General features: G+C 43.2%; 1 protein-coding gene across 1 annotated transcript in view; it reads right to left on the bottom strand.

Annotated features, from left to right (window-relative positions):
* Positions 1–436: 436 nt before the first annotated feature.
* The window catches only part of si:ch211-236l14.4 (SITS-binding protein), a 94,814-nt gene continuing 71,722 nt past the window's right edge, over positions 437–23,528 (bottom strand). Inside the window, exons 5-10 of the mRNA XM_023984711.2 lie at positions 19,706–19,912; positions 18,979–19,223; positions 18,758–18,894; positions 17,376–17,497; positions 8,922–9,101; positions 437–8,004 (exon numbers count right to left, since the gene is read on the bottom strand). Coding sequence (XP_023840479.1) covers positions 7,828–8,004; positions 8,922–9,101; positions 17,376–17,497; positions 18,758–18,894; positions 18,979–19,223; positions 19,706–19,912 — 1,068 coding nt within the window. The 3' untranslated portion in view covers positions 437–7,827. The remainder of the gene's footprint in view (positions 8,005–8,921; positions 9,102–17,375; positions 17,498–18,757; positions 18,895–18,978; positions 19,224–19,705; positions 19,913–23,528) is intronic.

Below are 23,528 nucleotides of genomic sequence, written 5' to 3' on the forward strand. Positions count from 1 at the left end.
TTAACCCTAACCCCTAAGCCTAAAACAGCCTTTGTACTTGTGGTAATTCTCAAAATGTCCCCACTTGTCTGAATTTTCCATGTGTTATTATCCTTGTGAGGACTTCTGGTCCCCACAAGGATAGTAAAACCACACACACACACACACACACAAAAATATAAGGATGACTGCATCAGCACACACATACACTGACAAATAAGAAGACAAGCATGCACATGAGCACAAAACACAACACACAATCATACACAGCCAAGCATACAGAAACAAGTAATCACACATTATTTTCTGTCCAAAGGCACAGATGAAAATACTATAATCATGCAATAACTACAGACAAGCGCTCTGACAAAGAGACACACATTGACCATGTACATAGTAACACAATCTTGAGATATCATGATCTGTCTTGTCATCGTTTAACAAAGTCAAAAACAGCTTCTGTAAGAAAATGTAAACTTTATTGCAGTTTTGTCGATTCTATTTCTCCAATTTACAGAAGAGAAAAATAAAACGTGATTGCACAGTCATTGAAATATGTACATTGCTGATGTGGTTATAGTAATACCCGGTCCGTCCCCCTACTGTATAAGAGAGGGCTGACAACAAGGTACATATGATCACGCTTGCTCAGCGTGTGGTGGGAAAAGTGTCTCCAAGCTTTTCTTAGCAACTTACATCTACAGTACCATTTAACAGCATACACTGAAAAACATAAGCAGGAAAAAAGATAAGCTCTTTACATAAACAGTTAGTTTTACTGCATTGGGGCCATAACGGTTAAGTACATTAATCTCTAATAGGGTTTAAGACGTTTAAGACTCATGCTCACAATGTGCTGTGGCACTAAGACATTGTGTGATTTGATTAGCTACTGACAGTAGACATTGTGTGATTTGATTAGCTACTAACAGTAGACCTGAGTGTTCTTTCTGTATACAGTAAACAAGTCAAATTAAAGTAAATCAATTAAGTTGTCAAAATTAAAGGTGTAATTAAATGACGGAGTTCAGGTCCCAGAATGGCAAACAAACCAGAGAGAATCCGTACCGAGGTTTGATTTGTTAAGCAACGACTGTTTTTTGATTTCTTACGAAAGAAACTTTTTTATTAGAAAATTACATCACCGGAAGTAATTGCTGAAAACCTTTTCTATCTTTCTGACTACAAAACGTAGAAATGTACCGTTTTCACATACACTGGTATGGTGCTGGATATAAAGAATGAGGTTAAAAATCGGTTTGTGAACTGAGGGTATAGTTACAGTAAATCAAATAATGAATGCACTAACCAACTCATTTAGCAGGTCCGTAATGTGTGGAGACATTGCTCTTTGTTTGGACAGTCTCTATACAAATCACATGCTTTCTAAACCAGATTGGCTGTCTATCTAACTGTATAGCAGGTCACTCTGACAATTCAGTCAAATGTTAATACAAAATCTTTACAGTAGATCCTTCTTTCAATTGCTGTGTAGCCTTCAAAATATATTTGAGAATATTAATATAAATATTATCTTGATAAGGGCACTGATGCCAATTCATGGATCCAATGAATGGTTCCCACCGGCCCTTTATGTTAGACAAATATGCTATCATATTACGAAATAATAATACAGAAACACTGAATTTCTACTATGAGCAACCAATATGTAGCTGTGTGAACTATCTCTTTAAAGGGATAGTTCAGTGAAATTACATATTTAGAAATTCTTACCTTAAATGACCGCAATCCACAATTTGGTTTTGTTAAACTAGCTACGGGTAATATTAGCATTTTGGGACCAAATAGTATCCCCATTTGAAATGTTCTGCCAAAATCATCTGAACCATTGAGCAACACAATCCATTTAAGAGATGATTTGGATTGCAGTGTGGATTGCAGTCACTGTACCTAGACTGCTTTCAAGGAAACATATCTAAATATGTCATTTCCCTGAACTATCCCATGAGAGTTAGGGTCACTGGAAAGAGAGAGAGAGCGCACACATTTGTTTGAGACTGAATTGTTTGTAGAAGAAAGTTAAGTTTAATAGGCTGGAGTCTATTTTGTTTAATATATTTTTTTGTATTTGGTGTATTCATATATTGGGCCTATTTACCGACGGCCTGTATAGGTCCGGAAAATCAGTTATTGTCTATTTTATTACTCTGCCTGAAATCGCTATCTCTTTAGTTCCTATGTCTCTTTCCATGGATGCTTTCCCGTTCAGGGAAAAAAGCGAGCATTATTTACTATGCTCTCTTCCCGGAACAATGTGGACTGACCGGAGTTTCGATGCAACAATTGTTTACTTGCAGAAGACTATAGGAAAGAAGTGACTACTCTTAGCAAACAGATTAAAAACTTGCACAATCTACTGGGGAAAGTACCCATGCCTATCTTCTCCACACCACAGGCTGGACGTCGTTTCAATGTGTTGAGAGTATCACCACCATGTCAACACTCCTTGACTGAATGGCCAATGCCTTTCAGGCACCCCTCCCCAAAGAAGCCTCCCACTCCCCTGGGAAATGGAGCAGGAACGTTGCTTCACCAATTCTGCTGCCCAACCATGGAAGCAGGTCACCCACCATAGGCCAAATGGAGGGAAGTGGCCTGTGGCAAGTGTGGTTTCTTTGGTGCTGGGAAGCCCGACCCAAATCCAGTTTTCAAACAGCTTTTACCATCTTGGCTTCCCGAGACTCCAGCGCCATCGCSCCCTATCCGGACTCCTTCCGAGGGGGATCCTGCCTTGGATCCTGTAAGTTCCCGAGGGGACTCTGTAACAGATTCCGATCCGCTGCGCTCCTCCTCTCACCGGACCTCAAGGGTGTCTTGACGCACCGGCTCCTCCGTCAGCCATAATGGGTTTTGTGGCCGGCYGGAGGCACAAAAACACTCCGGACCTCCTCTGCCATCTCACAAGCCTTTATCATCGCCAGCTTATGGTGTGAAACATCTCGGMTCCCGGGGCAAAAGCCTTGTGCTGTCCTGGGGCTCGGCTTCAGGACATTACTAGGCTGCATCCTACTGTTTTATGCCAGAAAACGGGGGTTGTCGCTGTAGTGGTCCATGTGGGTTCTAATGACATTAGGAAGGCAAGCTCAGAACTGCTGAAACGGAATTTCAAAGAACTGATTATTTCAGGCCCAGTGCCATCATGGAGTCATGGCAGCGAAAGATTCCGTAGGTTGCTAGCACTGTACGACTGGCTATGAGTCTATTGTAGCTCTGATAGGCGGAAAGATATCTGCATTGAGCTAAATCTAACTCAGTTGATAACTGAACAAACTCACCCCAACTTTGAACACCCTGAAAAATCTATTATTTTAGATATTATTGAGAGAAATGCCCCTCATAAGCATAAAGCCAATTTTATTTTTGCTAATGAGTTCAGTGACCATTGTCCCGTTGTCTGCATAAGAGATGCAAAGCTACCTACATCCCGCCCCTCGCATTATTTCAAGACAAATTATAGGCATTTCGCATCAGGCCCTAAACTGTTTAACTTCTTTGCTCTACTGCAGATAAGCATGCTCCGTTCAAGAAACGAAGGGTAAGGGATAAAGCTAATCCCTGGTTCACGCATGAACTATCAGAAATACTTCTGGAGAGAAATGTAGCTTGGGCTAAGGCTAGGATGACTGAATTTAAGTCTGACTGGCAGTCCTTCAGACGCTTGAGAAATATGCCTATGCCTGGTTAAAAAGGCAAAATCGACATACTTCTTGAACTGGTGAGAATCCAGCTGCTGGAAGGTAGTCAAATATCCTAAYCAAAACTCCATCCCCTCATTACTCCAGCGTGTTACGACAGCCTCTGTTCCCATAACAGATAAMATGGACATTTGTGATGGACATTTTTAATAACCACTGTGCCTCAGTGGGTCACCTATTTGATAAAATAGCTTCTGAAAACTCTGATTCCAACAGAGGGAGCCTTTTACTCACCTCGAGCCAGGTTGCAGAGAACAATACATTCCCAGATACACATTCCTCATTTTCATTTCAACCACTGGATGTCTACAGTATGTACTAGGTGCCTTATTGAAGATCGATGTTAAAAAAAAAATCCGCTGGAGCTGACTCACTTGATCTCTTTTTGCTGCAGATTTCTGCCCCACTCATTGCAGAATCCTTTTCCCATATTTTTTAACTTGGCAATTGTTTCTGGAGTTATCTGGAAAATGGCATAAGTCCTCCTCCTACACAAAGGTGGAGATCCTTCTGACTTGGATAATTACCATCCAATTTCCAAGCTATCTTGCCTTGCCGAAGTTTTAGAGTCCCTGGCCAACTCTCAGCTTAAAACGGTTTTGACTTCTCATTCTTTTCTTAATGAACATCAATCTGGTTCTATACACGAACATAGCACTGTTTTAGTGGCTACACTTGTCTTAGATGATGTGCTATATTGTTTYGGCCATAAAAACATGTGTACTGACTTATTTATTGACCTGTCGAAGGGATTTAATACGGTCAACCATTTTTTACTTTTACTTGTTCAAAGTTTGTCTGAAATAGACCGTGATCGGGCGTCTTGCAATTAGTTCACGAACTATCTAACGGACAGGACACAATGTGTGCTTACTGACGCTATCAAATCTAGTTTCCTTAATATTACGAAAGATGTGCCGCAGGGGTCGATTTTGGGCCCTGTTGTCGACTATTTATGTAAATAATATTGGTCTATCTGTTAAGACCTGTAACATTCATCTCTACGCGGATTATAGTTATTTACTTCTGTGCCCCTTCATTACAGCAGGACATTCAAGACCTTCATCATGGTTTTGACTCAATTAAAAAATCACTTAGTGATCTTAAATGAGTGCTAAATGCTAATAAAACCAAATGTATGTTGTTCTCTAGGTCTCGTAATATTGACCCTGAGGACTTTCATATTTGCTAATTGAATGGAGCGCAAAGTTACCCATTTAAAAATACTTGGTTATTTGGATTGACGATAAGCTCTCTTTTAAAACACACATTGAAAAACTGACAAAAGAGTTGACAATTTAGATTGGTTTCTTCTATAGAAATAAATCCTTCCTCACTTTGGAAAGTAGAAGGAAGATTGTTCAAGCAACGCTTCTCCCAGTACTTGACAATGGTGATATAATCTACATGCATGAGCAGCCTTTGCTTTAAAACCCTTTCGATTCAGTCTATCATTCATCACTGCGTTTTATCACTGGGGACAATTTTTTTTACACATCACTGCATTTTCTATAGCTCTGTTGACTGGGAGTCTCTGACTACCAGAAGGGCCCAGCACTGGCTACTTTCTGTATATAAAGCGGTTCTTCTAACTCAGCTCACGTATTAATTGGAGATCCAGCCATTTTCAGACCCACTCTCTGGACTGGCTGGTTCAAAGAGGTCCCGCGGGTCTCCACTGACCTGGGTAAAAATGCCTTTAGTTTTTATGTCTTTATGCCCCCAGGTCATGGAATAACCTTCAGGCCACCTTGAAATTTGACTCACTTGTCTGAAATGGACAGTTTAGATGGAGTTTAAGGGAGGTGATATGTGAGTTGTTTGTTTTGATGACTCTTATTGTATGTATTGTATTGATACTATTTATTGTATGTTCCTGTTCCCCCGGGCTCCCTTGCAAATGAGACCCTGGTCTCAATGGTGATCCACCCTGTATACAATTGGGGGAGGGGCTTGCATTCTTTGACAACAGTCATTCTAATCTGCATCCAAACTGCGCTGCAACAGTTGCTTTGACAGCCAAACAGCACATAGGTGTTTCCAACCATTTGGGGGGGGGGGGTTATAGACCCAGAACATCCCTGTCTTATTTTAATCTCCGTTACAACTGGCGTCCACCTTAAGAGCTTCCTCTGGCTATCATGAAAGAGCACACCAACACAGCAGCAATGCCAGTAAAAAATGAACATCCTATTAAAATATTTTAAGACAGACAGCATATTAGAGTAGGAGGTTTGAGTGGGCTAAGCTGCTATAAGCAATATCTGTTGCGTACGGTGCATGCTATTACTGGGACAGTGGTGTAGGTTCAAGTTCATGTATAAAAAAGGCACTCAAATGGGTTGCTTATACCAGAGTAYAGCTTGAAAAGCTACACTATATATACGAAAGTATGTGGACACCCATTCAAATTTAGCAATTTCAGCCACACCCGTTGCTGACAGGTGTAAAAAATAGAGCAGACAGCCACAGAACGGAACCACTGAGTGCTGAAGAGCGTACAWAAACGTCTGTCCTCAGTTGCAACACTCCAAAGTTCCAAAGTTCCAAACGTCAGCACAATAAGTGTTTGTCGGGAGCTTCACGAAATGGGTTTCCATGGCCGAGCAGCAGCACACAAGCCTAAGATCCCCATGTGCAATGCCAAGCATCAGTTGGAGTGGTGTAAGGCTCGCCGCCAATGGACTCTGGAGCAGTGGAAACGGGTTCTCTGGAGTGATGAATTACGCATCACCATCTGGCAGTCCGACAGACGAATCTGGGTTTGGCGGATGCCAGGAGAACGCTACCTGCCTCAATACATAGTGCCAACTGTAAAGTTTGGTGGAGGAGGAATAATGGTCTGGGGCTGTTTTTGAAGGGAAATGATAATGATACAGCATACAATGACATTCTTGACAACTCTGAGCWTCCAACAATCGGTTGGGGAAGGCCCTTTCCTGTTTCAGCATGACAATGCCCCCGTGCACAAAGCGAGGTCCATACAGAAATGGTTCGTTGAGATTGGTGTGGAAGAACTTGACTGGCCTGTACAGTTCCCTAACCTCAACCCCATCGAACACCTTTGGGATGAATTGGAACGCTGACTGCAAGCCAGGCCTAATCGCCCAACATCAGTGCCCGACCTCACTAATGCTCTTGTTGCTGAATGGGAGCAAGTCCCCACAGCAATGTTCCAACATCTAGTGGAAAGCCTTCCCAGAAGAGTGGAGGCTGTTATAGCAGCAAAGGGGGGACCAACTCCATATTAATGCCCATGATTTTGGAATGAGATGTTTGACGAGCAGGTGTCCACATACTTTTGGTCAAGTAGTGTATGTTAAGGTTGTAAAGTACAATAAAGAATATTAGCATTATATTCTGCATATTGTTTGAGCATGAGTTTAAAAAATAAGTGCTTTAAAGGAGAGTGGTGTCTCGAAGTCTTGAAGTGTGTGTTGATTGACAGACTTGTTAGCGTAGTAAAGCAATGAAAAACTAAAGTTGAGGTACATTCATCATACATCAGCTCTGAGCCTAGGTAAGTTCAAGTAAAAGCTTTTCCAAAGAATGAGAGAGACATACCAAGCTGCTTCAGCCTCTTTCATATTAAGCTAACATCTCATTCATCTCATTCATTTCTTCCAGGCTCTCCGTTAGCAGAAACCATATCCTTCTGTTTCTTTTCCTTCGTTTGGTCTTCTTTAGAAATTCATATGTTTTGTTTTGAAGCGAAAGAGGGGGCTTGCATTGGTACTCCATGTCTCCATGAGAACCGGCAGCAGTTAGAAACGTTAGAAATGAATCATATGTAAACACACAGGTTTCTTTCTTAGATACAAAAAAAGCAAGAACAGCAATGATTAAAATAAACAAAAAATAAGTCCTGAAACAATCAGCCGAGAGGTACAACAGATTAAAGTTTAAAAAAGGAAGAAGAGAGAAGAAAACGACGTCGATAAAATACAAATCGTTCTGAATTGTAAAGTGCAAGTATAAAAATATTCACATCTAATCTCAAGAAGAAGTCTCGAGCCTCTGTCAATTGTCTTTGTGGAAAAGTGCAACTTGAGAACAGCACGAGTCAAACAGAAAATAAAGGATTCAAAACTAGTATCCGGATAGGTCACGTATAAATCACGTGACTTGAGCCTCAAGATCTCCTCCGTAAGAAAATGGCGACCTCCTCGAGGGCGACAGGGTAGTCCTCCAAGAGAGTTCCCCCGTCGAACACCTGGGCGTTGCGGCTGTCCTGCCACTGAAAGCCCCCGTCGGGCAGGTAAATATTTCTCCGTACTGTCCCCCTCTCTATTACCGGGGCAACAAGGACCTGGAAATACATAATAATAACAACAACACATTATAGGAAAAGTTCAGGATTTTAAAACTTAATGTTAGATGGTTCCCCACCCTGAAAGTAGTTTATCGGCCTGGAGAAACTGTACTCCATGGTTTGGTTTCCATTAAACAGCCACTAGAAACATTTGCTAACTTTAGCCACCGCTAGCTACAAATCTATGGGATTGATAGGAGCATGCAACACTGTCCCACTTCTGACATCAACTGTAATAAAGAGACCTAGGGCCTCAGTCTTCTAGAATGGCATTGGCCACTAGTTGATYTTGGTGTTAGAAGTGGAATCCACGCAGGAGACTCTCTGGGATMAATACTGAGGCCCTAGGCCTCTTTCTTACACTTGGAAACCGGGGGGTCTCATTCAGTAGGCCCCAAACGGGATATTTAAAAATAGATKTTTTTATTGAACCTTTTGTTTAAACAGGAAAATCTCATTGAAACCCATTCTTCTTTTACAAGAGAACCCTGCAATCAATCATACACATTTACAAACAATTTAAGAAAAGTAGCTTCATGAAACGACCATAATTTAAAAAAAAAACGATTCTCAGTTTAAAGGTGCCCTAGCGGTACCAAAACATCCAATTTGAGAGAGTTCTGGAGATCACTGAAAAAGTAAGGTTTAAAAAAACTTCCAAAGGGATCTCCAGAGTTGGCCATCTCTGAGACCGGGTCTGGTAGCTCGTACGTCTGTAGGTTAACAATGAAGTAAGGTACGGCTGAAGTTCGTGCAAGAGGGCTTTATAAACGGAGGAGGTTGTACCAGAATCTATGCAATAATAATGTTTATTATCGGTGTGCGTCCTTCAATTTGAACCATCCACTTCAATCTTAACCAGCAGAATCAGAACAAGTATAAAACAATGCCACGTCTGAGTGTCATTCGGTCACCTCGTCTCCGATGAGGAACTGGTCATCAATGGTGAAGGTCACGGGGTCATCAGGGCTGAGCCACCACAGTGGCCGGTAAATTGGGCTCCCCGAGGTCATCCAGTCCTCTGCATACCTCGTCACCAGTGGAACCACAAAGTCCTGGTGCCACGCGATGAGAGCCCGCGTCAAGTTCAGCACCTAGGGTGGAGGGACAATTACATAGAAATACACAGAAACAACATACTTTTGAACAATCATTGGAACTGCCAAAGCTGTAAGCAGTGTACCTACTGTACACTGAGGGCCAGTCTTAAAACAGATTAAGCCCTTCCCACTGGGCAAAAACTGATTTGAATCAACGTTGTTTCCAAGTAATTTCAACAAAAGAAATATAATGTAATGACGTTGAATCAACGTGGAAAACTGATTGAATTTGAAAAAAGTAATTAACGTAAGGGACTTAAATATTTTTTTCACCCAACTTTTAACCTAAATCCAATGACATGGTGACATGTTTTGTTGATCTCACATGAATTAAGGTTAGTTGACAACTAAATCAAATGTAAATCAAAAATAGAAGTTGAACACGTCTGTGCCCAGCACTTTCAGTGGAGATTTTCCATTGAGCATGTATTTTAGTCCAGGGGTAAGCTTAATCTGGGTGCAGAAACTGGTCCTCATTGTCCATTAAAAGACCCGTAAATGCATTTGAGTTGAGAGAGAGGTGGGCCAAGTTCAGCTGTCCTTCTCAGACATGCAGGAATAAAGAACAGAGCATTGTTAACATTGTGGTCCAACAGTGTCCGTCTCCTCTCTCCGGCTCGGGCCAAACCTCTCGGACATTCCAGGAAGGGTCACACACCCGTGACGGAAACAAAACCCAACCACAACCATAAAACTATGTATTTTGACAAGGGGGGGAAAACATTTGTCGAAATGAATGTGGAAGAATCATAGCCTGGCTATGACTGGGGCTCTAATTGAGAAAACAGGCATGTGGTTTAAACCATGGTTGTATTCCTATTTGGACTCAAAACGGTGATTGATGTAACAGTCTCTGAAGGGTGTTGCGCACACACACACACACACACACACACACACACACACACACACACACACACACACACACACACACACACACACACACACACACACACACGCACACTATGATGGCCAATGCCAATACACCCAAACACACACGCACACTATGGAAAATGAAGGTAGTCCAAGGTATTTCTCACGACAACACAATAATAGCAGTCTACTGTAATTTGTCATGTGTTATATATCCAGCAGAACAGCACTTCATTCAAGCTCTCTGAGACACAAATGACACCCTACTTCCCATACAATGCACTACTTTTGACCAGAACCACATATGGAGGAATAGGGTGTCATTTGAGATACAGCCAAGGACCGACKTGGAAAAACTGCAGTCCCTCAATCACTAACTGACCAATATTTTCACATTTCCACATTTCTCCATAATTGTCATGCAAATGATGTTTCTCTCTGGATATTTTCTCTCTCTCTTCGCTTCCCAAAAGTGGAAAAATTAGTTGATCTCCCTCAGCACTGTCACACTAGTCAATTACACATGGGAACCTTAATGACTGTAATAAAGTATTTTTCCAAGACTTGTCCTCAAATTCATTATCATTCCTGCCGAAGTGGCTCGCGTCATGGCCCGAGAGTGAGKGAGTCATAAATCTAGAGGAAGGCCCTAATGTAGACCAGATGGACTGCTAACCACAGGTGATACTGGGCCGGAGGGAGGGAGGGGGCCAACCGATTGCTCCCATTGACAGAAGGGGGAAAAACACTCTTTCACCACCATCATCACCTCACCCTCTATCCTCTCTAAAAAGACACTGTGCTTTGCTTAAGGCAAAACCTACCCACCCAATCCAGACAATTCCACCCCCTCGCTTCCACTACCACAACCCCCAAACCCCAACACTATCACCCCACCCACCATCATCTCCGAAAAGCCACTGGGCCTAGCTGAAACCCCTTACTTGCATTCTAAATAGTAGGCTCATTGGGTATGAGAAAACAGAACGTTTTATGAGATGTCTTTTTTTTTTATGGAGTATGTTTTAAATGCCAGGATGTCATACTCATTTTGGCTTTCATCTAGTATGAATTCAATGCACACTATTGAGGAAGATAATCTTCTTTTCAGATCAATGTGTGTTTGACAACAGCTGATAATCAAATAAGGGGACGTTCCAGAATGAATGAATTGCAGGGAACAACCCAGTTGTGCATTATATGACAACTTCTTAGTATGGATAAGCAATAGTGTGTTGACCATACCCTATTCAAAGGAATTTAAGTATTTCYTCTTGCCCATTCCCCCTCAATGGCACACATACACAATCCATCTATCAATTGTCTCAAGGCTTAAAATTCCTTCTTTAACCAGTCTCCTCCCCTTCATCTACACTGATTGAAGTGGATTTAACAAGTGACATCAATAAGGGATCATAGCTTTCACCTGAATTCACCTAGTCAGTCTATATCCTGGAAAGAGCAGGTGAGTTATTARTGTTTTGTATACTTTGTGTATTTGTTCCGTTTTTACTAAACAGTATTCTGAAATATAATGAACAAAAATAAACGCAACATGCAACAATTTTACTGAGTTACAGTTCATATAAGGAAATCGGTCAATTGAAATGAATTCATTAGACCCTATGGATTTCACATGACTGGGCAGAGACACAGCTATAGGTGGACCTGGGAGGGCATAGGCCCACCAACTTGGGAGCCAGGCCCACCAAATGGGGAGCAAGGCCTAGCTAATCAGAATGAGTTTTTCCCCACAAAAGGGCTTTATTACAGACCGAAATACTCTTCAGTTTCATCAGCTGTCTGGGTGGCTGGTCTCAGACGATCCAACAGGTGAAGAAGCCGAWTGTGGAGGTCCTGGGCATGGTTACATGTGGTTTGCGGTTGTGTGGCCGGTTGGACGTACTGCCAAATTCTCTAAAACAACGTTGTAGGCGGCTTATGGTAGAGCAATTAACCTTAAATTCTCTGGCAACAGCTCTGGTGGACATTCCTGTAGCAAGCATGCCAATTGTACGCTCCCTCAAAACTTGAGACATCGATGGCATTGTGTGACAAAACTGCACATTTTAGAGTGGCCTTTTATTGTTCCCAGCACAAGGTGCACTTGTGTAATGATGTGCACTTGTGTAATGAAAATTATTCAACCAGAAATGTAACTTGTCAATTACGATAATTTAGTGAATACATTTTTAATTGCACACCAATTTTTTGTGGTTGCAATTAAGAAAAATTATGCCTACATCAAAGCTACTCTTCTGCAAAAGTAAAGTTATTGAAGACTAACTTGTATTTCATTTCCACATTGTAAATGAAAGTGATATGGAATGCCGCATCGTGTGATAGACAATTTAAATATCATTATAAAACAAAGCACTTTGCAAAGCTTGATCTTGTTCATTATTTGAATCAGCTGTGTAGTGCTAGGGCAAAAAAACTAAAACATGCACCCATGGGGTCCCCAGAACCAAGTTTGGGAAATGCTAAGACTTCCAAATAACACGAAAGTACTCTCCCATACCACATTTCTTTCCAATTCATTGTTTCTTCAATAAAGTACAATTTGTGCAACTTCATGTGCAACTTTAAATCCTTAAGTGTCTATTGARGCACCTGTGCATCAATCTAAGTAACATAATGACATCAGTTTAAGCTAGAGCTTGGGCTGCGTCTCAATCCACTGCATCCGCCTATATTGGTCTTCCGCATCTGTGGTGGAAGGTGGCTGAGCTACAAACTTGTTTGTCAGACCATGAGACATGAAAACGAAAGGTTTGGCCTATTTTGCTCTACAACCCCCACAAGTGCCTTAATAACAAACTTGTATGTCATCTGTTAATACAAATAAACATTTTAAATTACGAGCCTAGTTGGTTTAGCCACAGAAAAAGGAAGGAATCTTCCCGCTAGCCATGATTGGACGAGATAATGGCTTCTGTCTATATTGAGCTGCTCCACTTTCTGGAGGACCGAGTTTTAAAATCAGGGGAACGCCCGTTGGAAGCAGAGTATGATAGCTAAGGAGATGGAGAAAATATTCCTCAACACAGGGGGCCCCTCAGGGGTGCGTGCTCAGTCCCCTCCTGTACTCCCTGTTCACTCATGACTGCATGGCCAGGCACGACTCCAACACTATCATCAAGTTTGCCGATGACACAACAGTGGTAGGTCTGATTACCGACAACAATGAGACAGCCTATAGGGAGGATGCCAGAGACCTGACCGTGTGGTGCCAGGACAACAACCTCTCCCTCAATGTGATCAATACAAAGGAGATGGCTATGGACTACAGGAAAAGGAGGACCGAGCACACCCCCATTCTCATCAACGGGGCTATAGAGGAGCAGGTTGAGAGCTTCAAGTTCCTTGGCGTCCACATCACCAACAAACTATCATGGTTCAAACACACTAAGACAGTTGTGAAGAGGGCACGACAAAACCTATTCCTTCTCAGGAGACTGAAAAGATGTGGCATGGGTCCCCAGATCCTCAAAAGGCTCCACAGCTGCACCATCAAGAGCATCCTGACTGGTTGCATCACTGCCTGGTATGGGGACTGCTCGGCCTCCGTCCGCACGGAACAACAGAGGGTAGTGCGTACGGCCCAGTACATCACTGGGGCCAAGCTTCCTGCCATCCGGGACCTCTATARCAGGCGGTGTCAGAGGAAGGCCCTAAAATTGTCTAAGACTCCAGCCACCCTAGTCATAGGCTGTTCTCTCTGCTACCGCACGGCAAGCAGTACCGGAGCGCCAAGTTTAGGTATAAAAAGCTTCTTAACAGCTTCTACCCCCAAGCCATAAAACTCCTGAACAGCTAATCAAGCTAATCAACAGCTAATTTTARGCTGCTGCTGCTACACTCTGTTTAATATCACTTTAACTCTACCTACATGTACATATTACCTCAATTGCCTCCACTAACCTGTGCCCCCGCACATTGATGCTGTACCATTTGATAATCTAGTGGCCAATCTTCGTTGCAATAGGCCCATTGATATCAGTGACCAGCAATGGCGGACTGGCCGTCGGGAGCACCGGGACATTTCCCGGTGGCCCGAGGGTCGTTTTGGCCTGCGCGGTGAATTGTCAACTTGACCAGCAATAATATAGCAAGCAGGAATGAGTTGACGGAGAATCCACGCATCAGGCGCGACTCTCACTCACTCGCTGCAGTGTCCCCGCGCGAGGGTGCGCGCACCAAAAATGACACCAGGTCTCTCCGCGACGCACATAGCAACCGTCTACCTGCCTCTCTACGGATAGCATTTTAGACAAGTCGCACGGCGAAATGGACAGTCAGAAGAGGAAAGGTGAAGCAGAGAGGGAGAGAATAAAAAAGAGAAAGGCCCTCACCACAGACGCTGCAAAATAAGCGACATGTTCGCCAGTAAGGGACCAGGTCAGTCAAAAACACTAGCTAAACCACACACACTGACACACACACGACACCCAGCATGGCTAGCTAAGTAGCCTAGCTAATAAAAGTGACACAACGGCCGGTAGGCTAAACAGTTTGCACGTCTTACACGTCGTGGAGGAATTATATTATAGCAATGAGTGCAACATAGCGATCATAATATGACATTGAAAGCAATATGTTTCAACGAGTGAAAAATAGTAAACCTAGACTATGGACTTGCCAGCATTCGYTCATGACTCATGCCATATAAGCTGGGGAAAGTGCACGTACACTGTACAGCGAAACAGGCTACAGTAACGTAACCATAATACATCCATGAACGTAACACAGTAGCCTGTGTGACACAGCACAGGCAATGACAAAGATAATTAGCACCATTAGTACCAGCATGACAAGTTACTACAATAATATACAGCTCTGGGAAAAAATAACAGGCCACAATTAAGAGACCACTCCAAATTAACAGACCACTCCAAATTAACAGACCACTCCAAATTAACAGACCACTCCAAATTAAGAGACCACTCCAAATTAAGAGACCACTCCAAATTAAGAGACCACTTAATTTTCCAGGGCTGTATTAATGTAGCCTACTGATACACTAATGATAGTGAGTATGATAATAGAGTATTTTCTTTGTAAAGGTGGAGAAGGAAGCAGCAGCAGGACTAGAGTATGTCTTGCAGAACTGGAGATGGTGGTCAGTTCAGAGTCAGACTCAGAGCAGGAACCTTCAGGTACAACTTCAGAGTACAAACCTAAACATGTAGGCTATGATTTTAGATTAATATGTACTTTATTTATGAGATTATCAGTAGGACTGTAATCGGGGGGGCATACAATCGATGACTGTACAAGTAATACAAGTTTAAATTTCGGTTATTTACAATGTTAATCTCATTCTGCAGAGCAACCAGATGTGCAGAGAGAGAGAGAGAAGTTCAGAGCCCAGTACAGAGAAAATAGAAAGGGACAGCGAAGGCACTGAAAATCCATTTGATTATTTTGCCCGTCCTCAGTCCAAGGATTTTGACTTCTTTTTTCAGTACCACCCAAAACAACCCCCTCAAAGAGTCATTCCCAATGTATTCCACTCCAAAGATGGCACAAACAGAAAATGGCTGACCTACAATGAAGTAACTCACTCCMTGTTCTGCTCAGTATGTCTTGCATTCGCAAAACCTTCAGCCAGTGATAGTGCATTTGTCAAAGGAGGCATGCAGGCCTGGAAACATGCCCATCAGAAAGTACAGGAACATGAGACAAGCAAGAATCATAGAGAAAGTGCAGAAGCCTTTTTCCTCAGAGCCAGCAAAGCAGACATCCGTACCTTTCTGAGTGATAAGCAAATGTCAGGTCAACGAAACCAGGTCAGAAAGAGGAGGCAGGTCACGGAACGTGTGATTGATGTAGTTAAAGTTATTGGTAAATGTGGGCTTAGCTACAGAGGACACAGACACGACGGCGCATATAACTTGGAAAACATGGCCGACAATCATAGCTGGTTTTTTGAGCTGATATTGTTACTAGTGGTAATTACTTCCTGGTTACTCTGAAGCAGCTATGCTATGACTCTTCCTTAACAGGCTGACATGGGGTGAAAGAACATTTGCTGTGAGTTAAAACTTTTGTACAGAGGCATGTTTTTGGACATATTATACTTGCAGTTATGCAGCCAATGTTCAATTWCATTGACTSAGTGTATAGTTGTGTTTATTGTGTGCTGTTGGCTATATGGGCACCAGTGAGGGAACATTGTAATCTACATTTTTTTGTAGAGGAGTGCTTTTTTTACTTTTGTATTATACTTACATTGTTGTAGCTTATGTTCAAGTTCTGTGAATGTGTGCGTGTGAAGTTTTTTGATACTTTTGATATGCTTGATGCTTGAATATAAAGATAATCATTTGAACATTTGAGCCAACTCTGTATATCTCATTCTCTTTCTAAAAAGTGTAGGCTAATTGTTTTGTGTGTCTAGCCTTGTACAATTGTATGTGCTATGATTGGTGTATTCCTAGTGAGTTTTTGAGGGTGCACCCATAGCCATAGCATACCTTGAAAACTCAGTGTTCAGATAGGCTACTTGTTGGTCAGTCCCAAATGTTTGTATTTTGTAATGTGGATAACTTTCTTCCCAGATGAACATAGTGGCCAAATGTATAACTAGTTTGGAACCCGTTACATCAACAAATAGGGTTAGCCTACAAAATTAGCGGTCTGGTGGTTTGCGTGAACAGGGTGGCCTGGGATGGAGTCAAATTCCCGGCCTGAATTATTGTTTCAGTCCGCCCCTGGTGACCAGACACCCTGAGACTACCCTTGGAGCCCTAATCCCTTGTTTTCCTTGCCCATTAGGTGAAGTGTATATTTCTGATGTCCATCAGAGAGGTGAGGATGGGGAGTGATCCAGTATCATGCAGGGAACGCGAGAGGGGAGAGAGGGAGGGAGAGAGAAAGGCCTAGGTTTGGATAGACCCAGAGACAATGTGCTCAATGTACTCTAAACACTTCCACAATCACACAAAAGTGACTGACAAAAAGACAGACAGATGGACTGATGGATGAACGCGGTGGGAAAAGCGCTGAGTGACCCAGAGGCAAAGGGAGAGGCTGCTGGATCAATAAACACACTATCAGAAAAGCAGAGCACACACACCGTAACCCTAAACACACTAGCTAAACTATCCTATAAGAATGAAAGAACATCTCTCCAGCACATCGAATTGGCCAAATTCACTCCCCACCTCTCCACTGATAGGAATGTGTGGTGGTGAGTATGTAAAAAGGTCTTTGGTCTAAAGTTCCAAATATTGTAGTCTTACAGGAGGTCTGACCATTTGGAGTGTTTGTGTGTATGACGGTTCAGGGTTGCATTTTCCAACTAGGAGTTTTGAAAACCCTGGGAATGTTTTTGAAATGTTGAAACCCTATTTGGAGTCTTTGTGGTGTCTTGTGCGGGTGGTGTTCACTCACCCGGTCCTCCCCACAGACCCAGGGAGGCGTCTCAAAGCTGATGACGGGGAGGAAGGCTACAATCTGCAGCCACCTGATGAACAGTTCCTCGTCAGTCACCAGCTCCCCAGATAGAGAACCACCTGGAAGAAAGAAAGAGATGGGTGGGGGGGGGGGGGGGGTATGTAGGGGAAGGGTGTGGGGGGAGAGAGAGAGTTAGAATTTAGCAAACCAGCTTGCTATGCCCATATACTGTAGAGGTAGACGGATATTTCGCTGGAGGCGTGAAATCCAACAGTTATTAATATAGCCTTTTAGTCTGAGAGGGTGATAGAAGTTAGTGTGATTTCCAGCCCATCTATCCTTCCTCTCTCTGACAGATTTCTGTTTTCTCCACATCAAAGAAAATACTTGTCTGATATGTTCCCTAACCGGAATTCAGAGTATTTTGGGAATATGTTTTTTTTGTTGCCAAAGCCCAAGGATGTTTCACCTTTGGGAATATGCAGTCGTCCAGAATATCAAAGGTGGTCCGATGGATGTTCATTTAAATAGAATCAGATCTGACTGCAGACTTTATGGCAGAAATAGCAGTGAACCCATGACCAAACCATCTCAAAATAACTTCAAATCAAGTCATTGATCAACACAATTCATTCAAGAGATGATTTGGGCGGCCTCCTGAGTGGCGCAGGCATCACTACAGACCCGTGTTCGATCCCAGTGTGTCACAGTGTGTCACAGCCGGCCCAGCGTCGTCCGGGTTAGGGGAGGGTTTGGCCGTCCAGGATGTCCTTGTCCCATCGCGCTCTAGCAACTATTTGTGGCAGGCCGGGCACCTGCAAGCTGACTTCGGTCACCAGCTGTACAGTGTTTCCTCCGACACATTGGTGCGGCTGGCTTCCGGGTTAAGCGAGCAGTGTGTCAAGAAGCAGTGTGGCTTGGCAGGGTCGTGTTACGGAGGACGCATGGCTCTCGACCTTCGCCTCTCCCGAGTCTGTAGAGAGTTACAGCGATGGTACAAGACTGTAACTAAACTAAAGTGTGGATTGCAGTCCCTCCCTGTCCATAGACTGCTTTCAGGGCAAGGAAACAAATATGATAACATGTACTTTTGCTGAACTTTCCCTTTACACAGGACTATCCAAACAATATAAAAGCAGTGAGCTACTGAATCAGACTTACTGTATTCTATAGACTGACTATCTGAGGGTATAACTGACTGATAGTTCTGCTTAAAGGTATGGATTGATAAATCGATTGATGAATAGAGCGAGCGAATGAATGTGTGAGTGAGTCAACATTCACTCGTTTGCTTGCTTGATCACGAGCAAGAGTGTGAGTGTCTTTGGTACAACAATCTGAACTGAAGGTATAGTGATGGTGAGTAGCTGTGGTATTACCTACTGCGTCGGGAATGAGTAAGTTGTACCCCAGCAGAGTGTGGTGCAGCAAGGAGGGAATGAGGCCCTTCAGTCCAGAGGAGCTCCAGTCAGACTGCAAAGGAGGCATCCGCACAAACACAGGCTTGTGACTCGACCTGGGGGAAGAGAGATAGATGATAGTTATGCATTTTGTCAGTGTATTGCGAGTGTGTGTGCGTGTGTCCTCCCTCAGCCCTCACCTCGTCCCTGCATTCATGATAGCCGACTCTTCTATCCTGGCTGCCACATCTGCCAGTTGGCCAATATACTGGTCTCCCCCGCCCAGGTCAAGCGGGTTCCCCTCCGCCCCCTCCAGATGGATGTACTCCATGCCCAGACGGGCCTGCAGCAAGCCCACCCGGTCCAGGAACCAGCTGACCGCCTCTGGGTTGCTGATGTTCAGTTTCACGCAGAACTTCCCTCGCCACTGGGTCAGCACAGGCACCTGGAAAGAGAGAGAGTGGATTGGGCAATATGTCATTGTATGGCCTTTACATACTTAAAACATTAGAACATGCCAGACTTGGACATTCCCTGAAGAGGACAAGCAGGAAATAAACACCACAATAAATATCAAATGCAAAGATGCCATTTATTTTCTTTTTTCTTATTTTTATCATCCAGATAACAACCTCCCACCACCCCATCACAACGGACACCTCCCTCAGGTCCAATGGATCTCCCATTTACACTCATCGGGAAAAATAGGTGCTAAGTAGAACCATATAGCGTTCTTCGGCTTGTCCCGATAGGGGAAACCTTAACAAAAAACCCTTGTCTTCCAAAAAAGGTTATTCGGATGAAAACGGTTCATGATAAAAAAAAACTATCCCTTCGCAAAGAACCCTTTTGTAATCCTTTTTTTCTGAGTGTAGAGGTCCACCACACCCCAGGGAAGGTGAGGGTTGGCTGGCCTAGGCTGCTTACCAGTCGCCCCTGTGGGGCTACGGGGAGGCTGAGCCAATAGGCCTCAGTGCCGTCCAGCAGGGACTTGTGGAACTGGGTGGTGTCCACGCTCAGGAACGGGGACAGGGTGATGGAAATGTTTAGAAGCTTGATCAGTGAGAGGTCCCTGAAGTCCCTGGTCTGTCTCTTGGATGTCCCCCTTTTCCTGCTGGTGCGGTAATCATGGTCCTGTAAGGAGAGAGAAAGAGAGATATTGGAGCAGAAGACAATGCAGACAATGCAGGATATGAACTGGGAACTGAAGAACACATTGTGATCATAAATTCCACTATTCTAAATTCTACTATTGAGTAAAGTAGCTGACTCATGCTGCCTTTGGACTCCGTGGCTGCTATAACTACTAAGTAAAGATGTAACTATGGCAATATGACCTCTGCCACGACTGTTTAACATCTCATTTAATCATCTGGTGATTAGACGTGAGAAAAAAAGGGCGAAGGGGATTTCTGCTTATGTAATGGCATAACTAAGAAAGCCTTTTTTTTTTTAAATAAAAGTTGACCTTTTGAGCTTGACACCATGAGGTCAACCATTACACAGTAATTATTACACTTTTGCCTATTTAGACACTTCATAAGCAAATATCACGAAGGGTGGAAAAAGGGTTGTACCGCATTTGACAGAGCAACAGATGTAAGGACTGAGTATATCCCCTTTAATGTAGCTTGTAAATTATTTGAGAAACATCTACCGATATGTAGTGCTTATAAAGACTTTATGAATACTCTATAAAGTCTTTACAAGTTGTTTTTCATTTAAAGGGAGACCAATAGTCCCTTATAGTATTTATCATACTAGCTAGCTGTAAGTCGCTCTGGGATAAGAGCCTGTGCTAAATGACTAAAATGTAAATGTACCATTGAATAATGCTTATCTAACAAAAATGTATGATCCGATTGTATTTTGTTTGGCCAACCTTACATTGCACAGAGTTTTTTCAGCAATAAAAGGCAGAAACCTGGCAGTCCTATTTAATATCCCAATTCGCTCTACGCCAAGTTGTTGTTCCAACTCAAGAGTCCGTTGTATAAAAGCTAATATGGAAACTAGAAAATAAAACGTGTGGCTTGACTGATAACTCATGAATACTTGTAAAAATATAACGAGAGAGAAGCACAGTCCTTGCAGCAATTCATTGTTGCCGTTCACATTCACACTTACTCTACTTTGCCAATCGTGCCAAAGTTTCCATACGCTGACTGTACCCTTGGATTATTTTACGTTATTAGCAAAGTGAATGGGTGGCCCTCGGCAACTGTAGAACGCCCTTTGATCAAGTTGAAAAAACTTTAAATCCGCTTAAGAGACGCTCTTGTTCTGAATCTAAAAAATATTATCCTTCTCTTTCTCTCGCAATGTTTCTTTCTCCATTATAATTATTTTATTTCACTTCTTGGTCTATCTCTCCGTCCCTTACTTTCTCCACCTCTGTCTCCCTCTCTCCCTCTTTCTCTCTGTTTCTGTCTTTCCCATCTCACACCCTCTCTGTCCCTCTATCCGCTCCCTCTCTCTCTCCCTAATTCTCTCTCTCTCTCTCTCTCTCTCTCTCTCTCTCCCCKTCTCCCTTCCATCTGTGGGAAAGTGACTGGAGATGGAATGCGAACCTGGTGTGTTATGATAGACAGTGAATTTAGAATAACAGGAGATGAACTGGCGACTCCTCTCCCATGTAGCTGAGGCAGATCACTGCACTAGCTAGGTGTCAGGTTTACCTAAACTAGTTTCTCTTGGCTCCCTGCCCCGCCTAGCCCAGCCTCAGTCAAACATCTCGGCTGTCCGACTATCAGCCGGGGGCATAGGACTATTTTTCTTCCTACAGATGTATTTGTTTTAATGAGATGTCAAAGTATTGCAGACACCGGGGGGTAGTACCTGACCAGCACAACTCAACAACTAAGCCGTTACACCAAGATATCAAATCAAATACATTTTTGTCACATGAAATGCGTACTTACAAGCCCTTAACCAACACTGCAGTTTTAAGAAAATCGAGTTAAGAAAATATTTACTAAATAAACTAAAGTAAAAATAATAATAAATAAAGTAACACAATAAAAGAACAATAATGAAGCTATATACAGGGGGTACTGATACCGAATCAATGTGCGGGGGTACAGGCTAGTAGAGGTAGGGGTAAAGTGACTATGCATAGATAATATGAGTAGGACTGTTGGACATCTCTTATGACCGAAAAGAGCTTCTGGACATCAGAACTGCGATTGCTCACCTAAAACTGGACAAAGAGTTCTTGTTCAATGAGTCGGACGGGAGGGATATGATACAGACACCTGACCAGGCCCAGATCTCGGTTATTCGCTGGAGAAGGAAACGCAGATTTCGTGGAATGAGATCAGGGTGCCTTGTGAGGATCAGGCAACGAGTGGCTAATCTGCCCATGCCTCCAGTCCTGCTAGCTAACGTTCAGTTGCTGGAAAATAAATGGGACGAACTGAAAACACGTTTATCCTACCAACGGGACATTAAAAACTGTAATATCTTATGTTTCACCGAGTCGTGGCTGAACGACGACATTAAGAACATACAGCTGGGGGGTTAAACACTCTTTCGGCAGGACAGACGAGCAGCCTCTGATAAGACACGGGGCGGGGGCCTATGCTTTTATGTAAACAACAGCTGGTGCACGATATCTGCACCAGCTGATTATGCACGATATCTAAGGACGTCTCGAGGTTTTGCTCGCCAGAGGTAGAGTGTCTCATAAGCTGTAGACCACACTATCTACCTAGAGAGTTTTCATCTGTATTTCTCGTAGCTGTCTACATACCTCCACAGACTGATGCTGGCACTAACACCACACTCAATGAGCTGTATACCGCCATAAGCAAACAGGAAAACGCTCATCCAGAGGAGACACTCCTACTGGCCGGGGACTTTAATGCACGGAAACTTAAATCAGTTTTACCTAATTTAAATGTGCAACCAGAGGTAAAAAACAATTACTCCACACACAGAGACACGTACAAAGCTCTCCCTCGCCCTCCATTTGGCAGATTTGACCACAATTCTATCCTCCTGATTCCTGCTTACAAGCAAAAATTAAAGCAGGAAGCACCAGTGACTAGATCAATAAAAAAGTGGTCAGATGAAGCAGATATAAAGCTATAGGTCTGTTTTGCTAGCACAGACTGAAATATGTTCCGGGATTCCTCCGATGACATTGAGGAGTACACCACATCAGTCATTGGCTTCATCAATAAGTGCATCGATGAAGGTGTCCCCACAGTGACCGTACGTACAACCAGAAGCCATGGATTACAGGCAACATCGGCACTGAGCTAAAGGCTAGGGCTGCCGCTTTCAAGAAGCGGGACTCTAATCTGGAAGCTTATAAGACATCCCGCTATGGCCTCCAACAATCCATCAAACGTCAATACAGGAATAAGATCGAATCGTACTACACCGGCTCCGACGCTCGTCGGATGTGTCTGCAAACTATTACAGACTACAAAGGCAAGCACAGCCGAGAGCTGCCCAGTAACACGAGCCTACCAGATGAGCTAAATAACTTCTATGCTTGCTTCGAGGCAAGTAACACTGAAACATGCATGAGAGCATTAGCTGTTCCGGACGACTGTGTGATCACGCTCTCCGCAGGTGATGTGAGAAAGACCTTTAACCTCTCTTGGGTAGGGGGCAGTATTTTCACGTCCGGATGAAAAGCGTGCCCAAAGTAAACTGCCTGTTACTCAGGCCCAGAAGCTAGGATATGCATATAATTGGTCGATTTGGATAGAAAACACCCTAAAGTCTCTAAAACTTAATA

The sequence above is a fragment of the Salvelinus sp. IW2-2015 genome, linkage group LG4q.1:29 (assembly GCF_002910315.2).
Source record: "Salvelinus sp. IW2-2015 linkage group LG4q.1:29, ASM291031v2, whole genome shotgun sequence".
NCBI classification, from domain to species: domain Eukaryota; kingdom Metazoa; phylum Chordata; class Actinopteri; order Salmoniformes; family Salmonidae; genus Salvelinus; species Salvelinus sp. IW2-2015.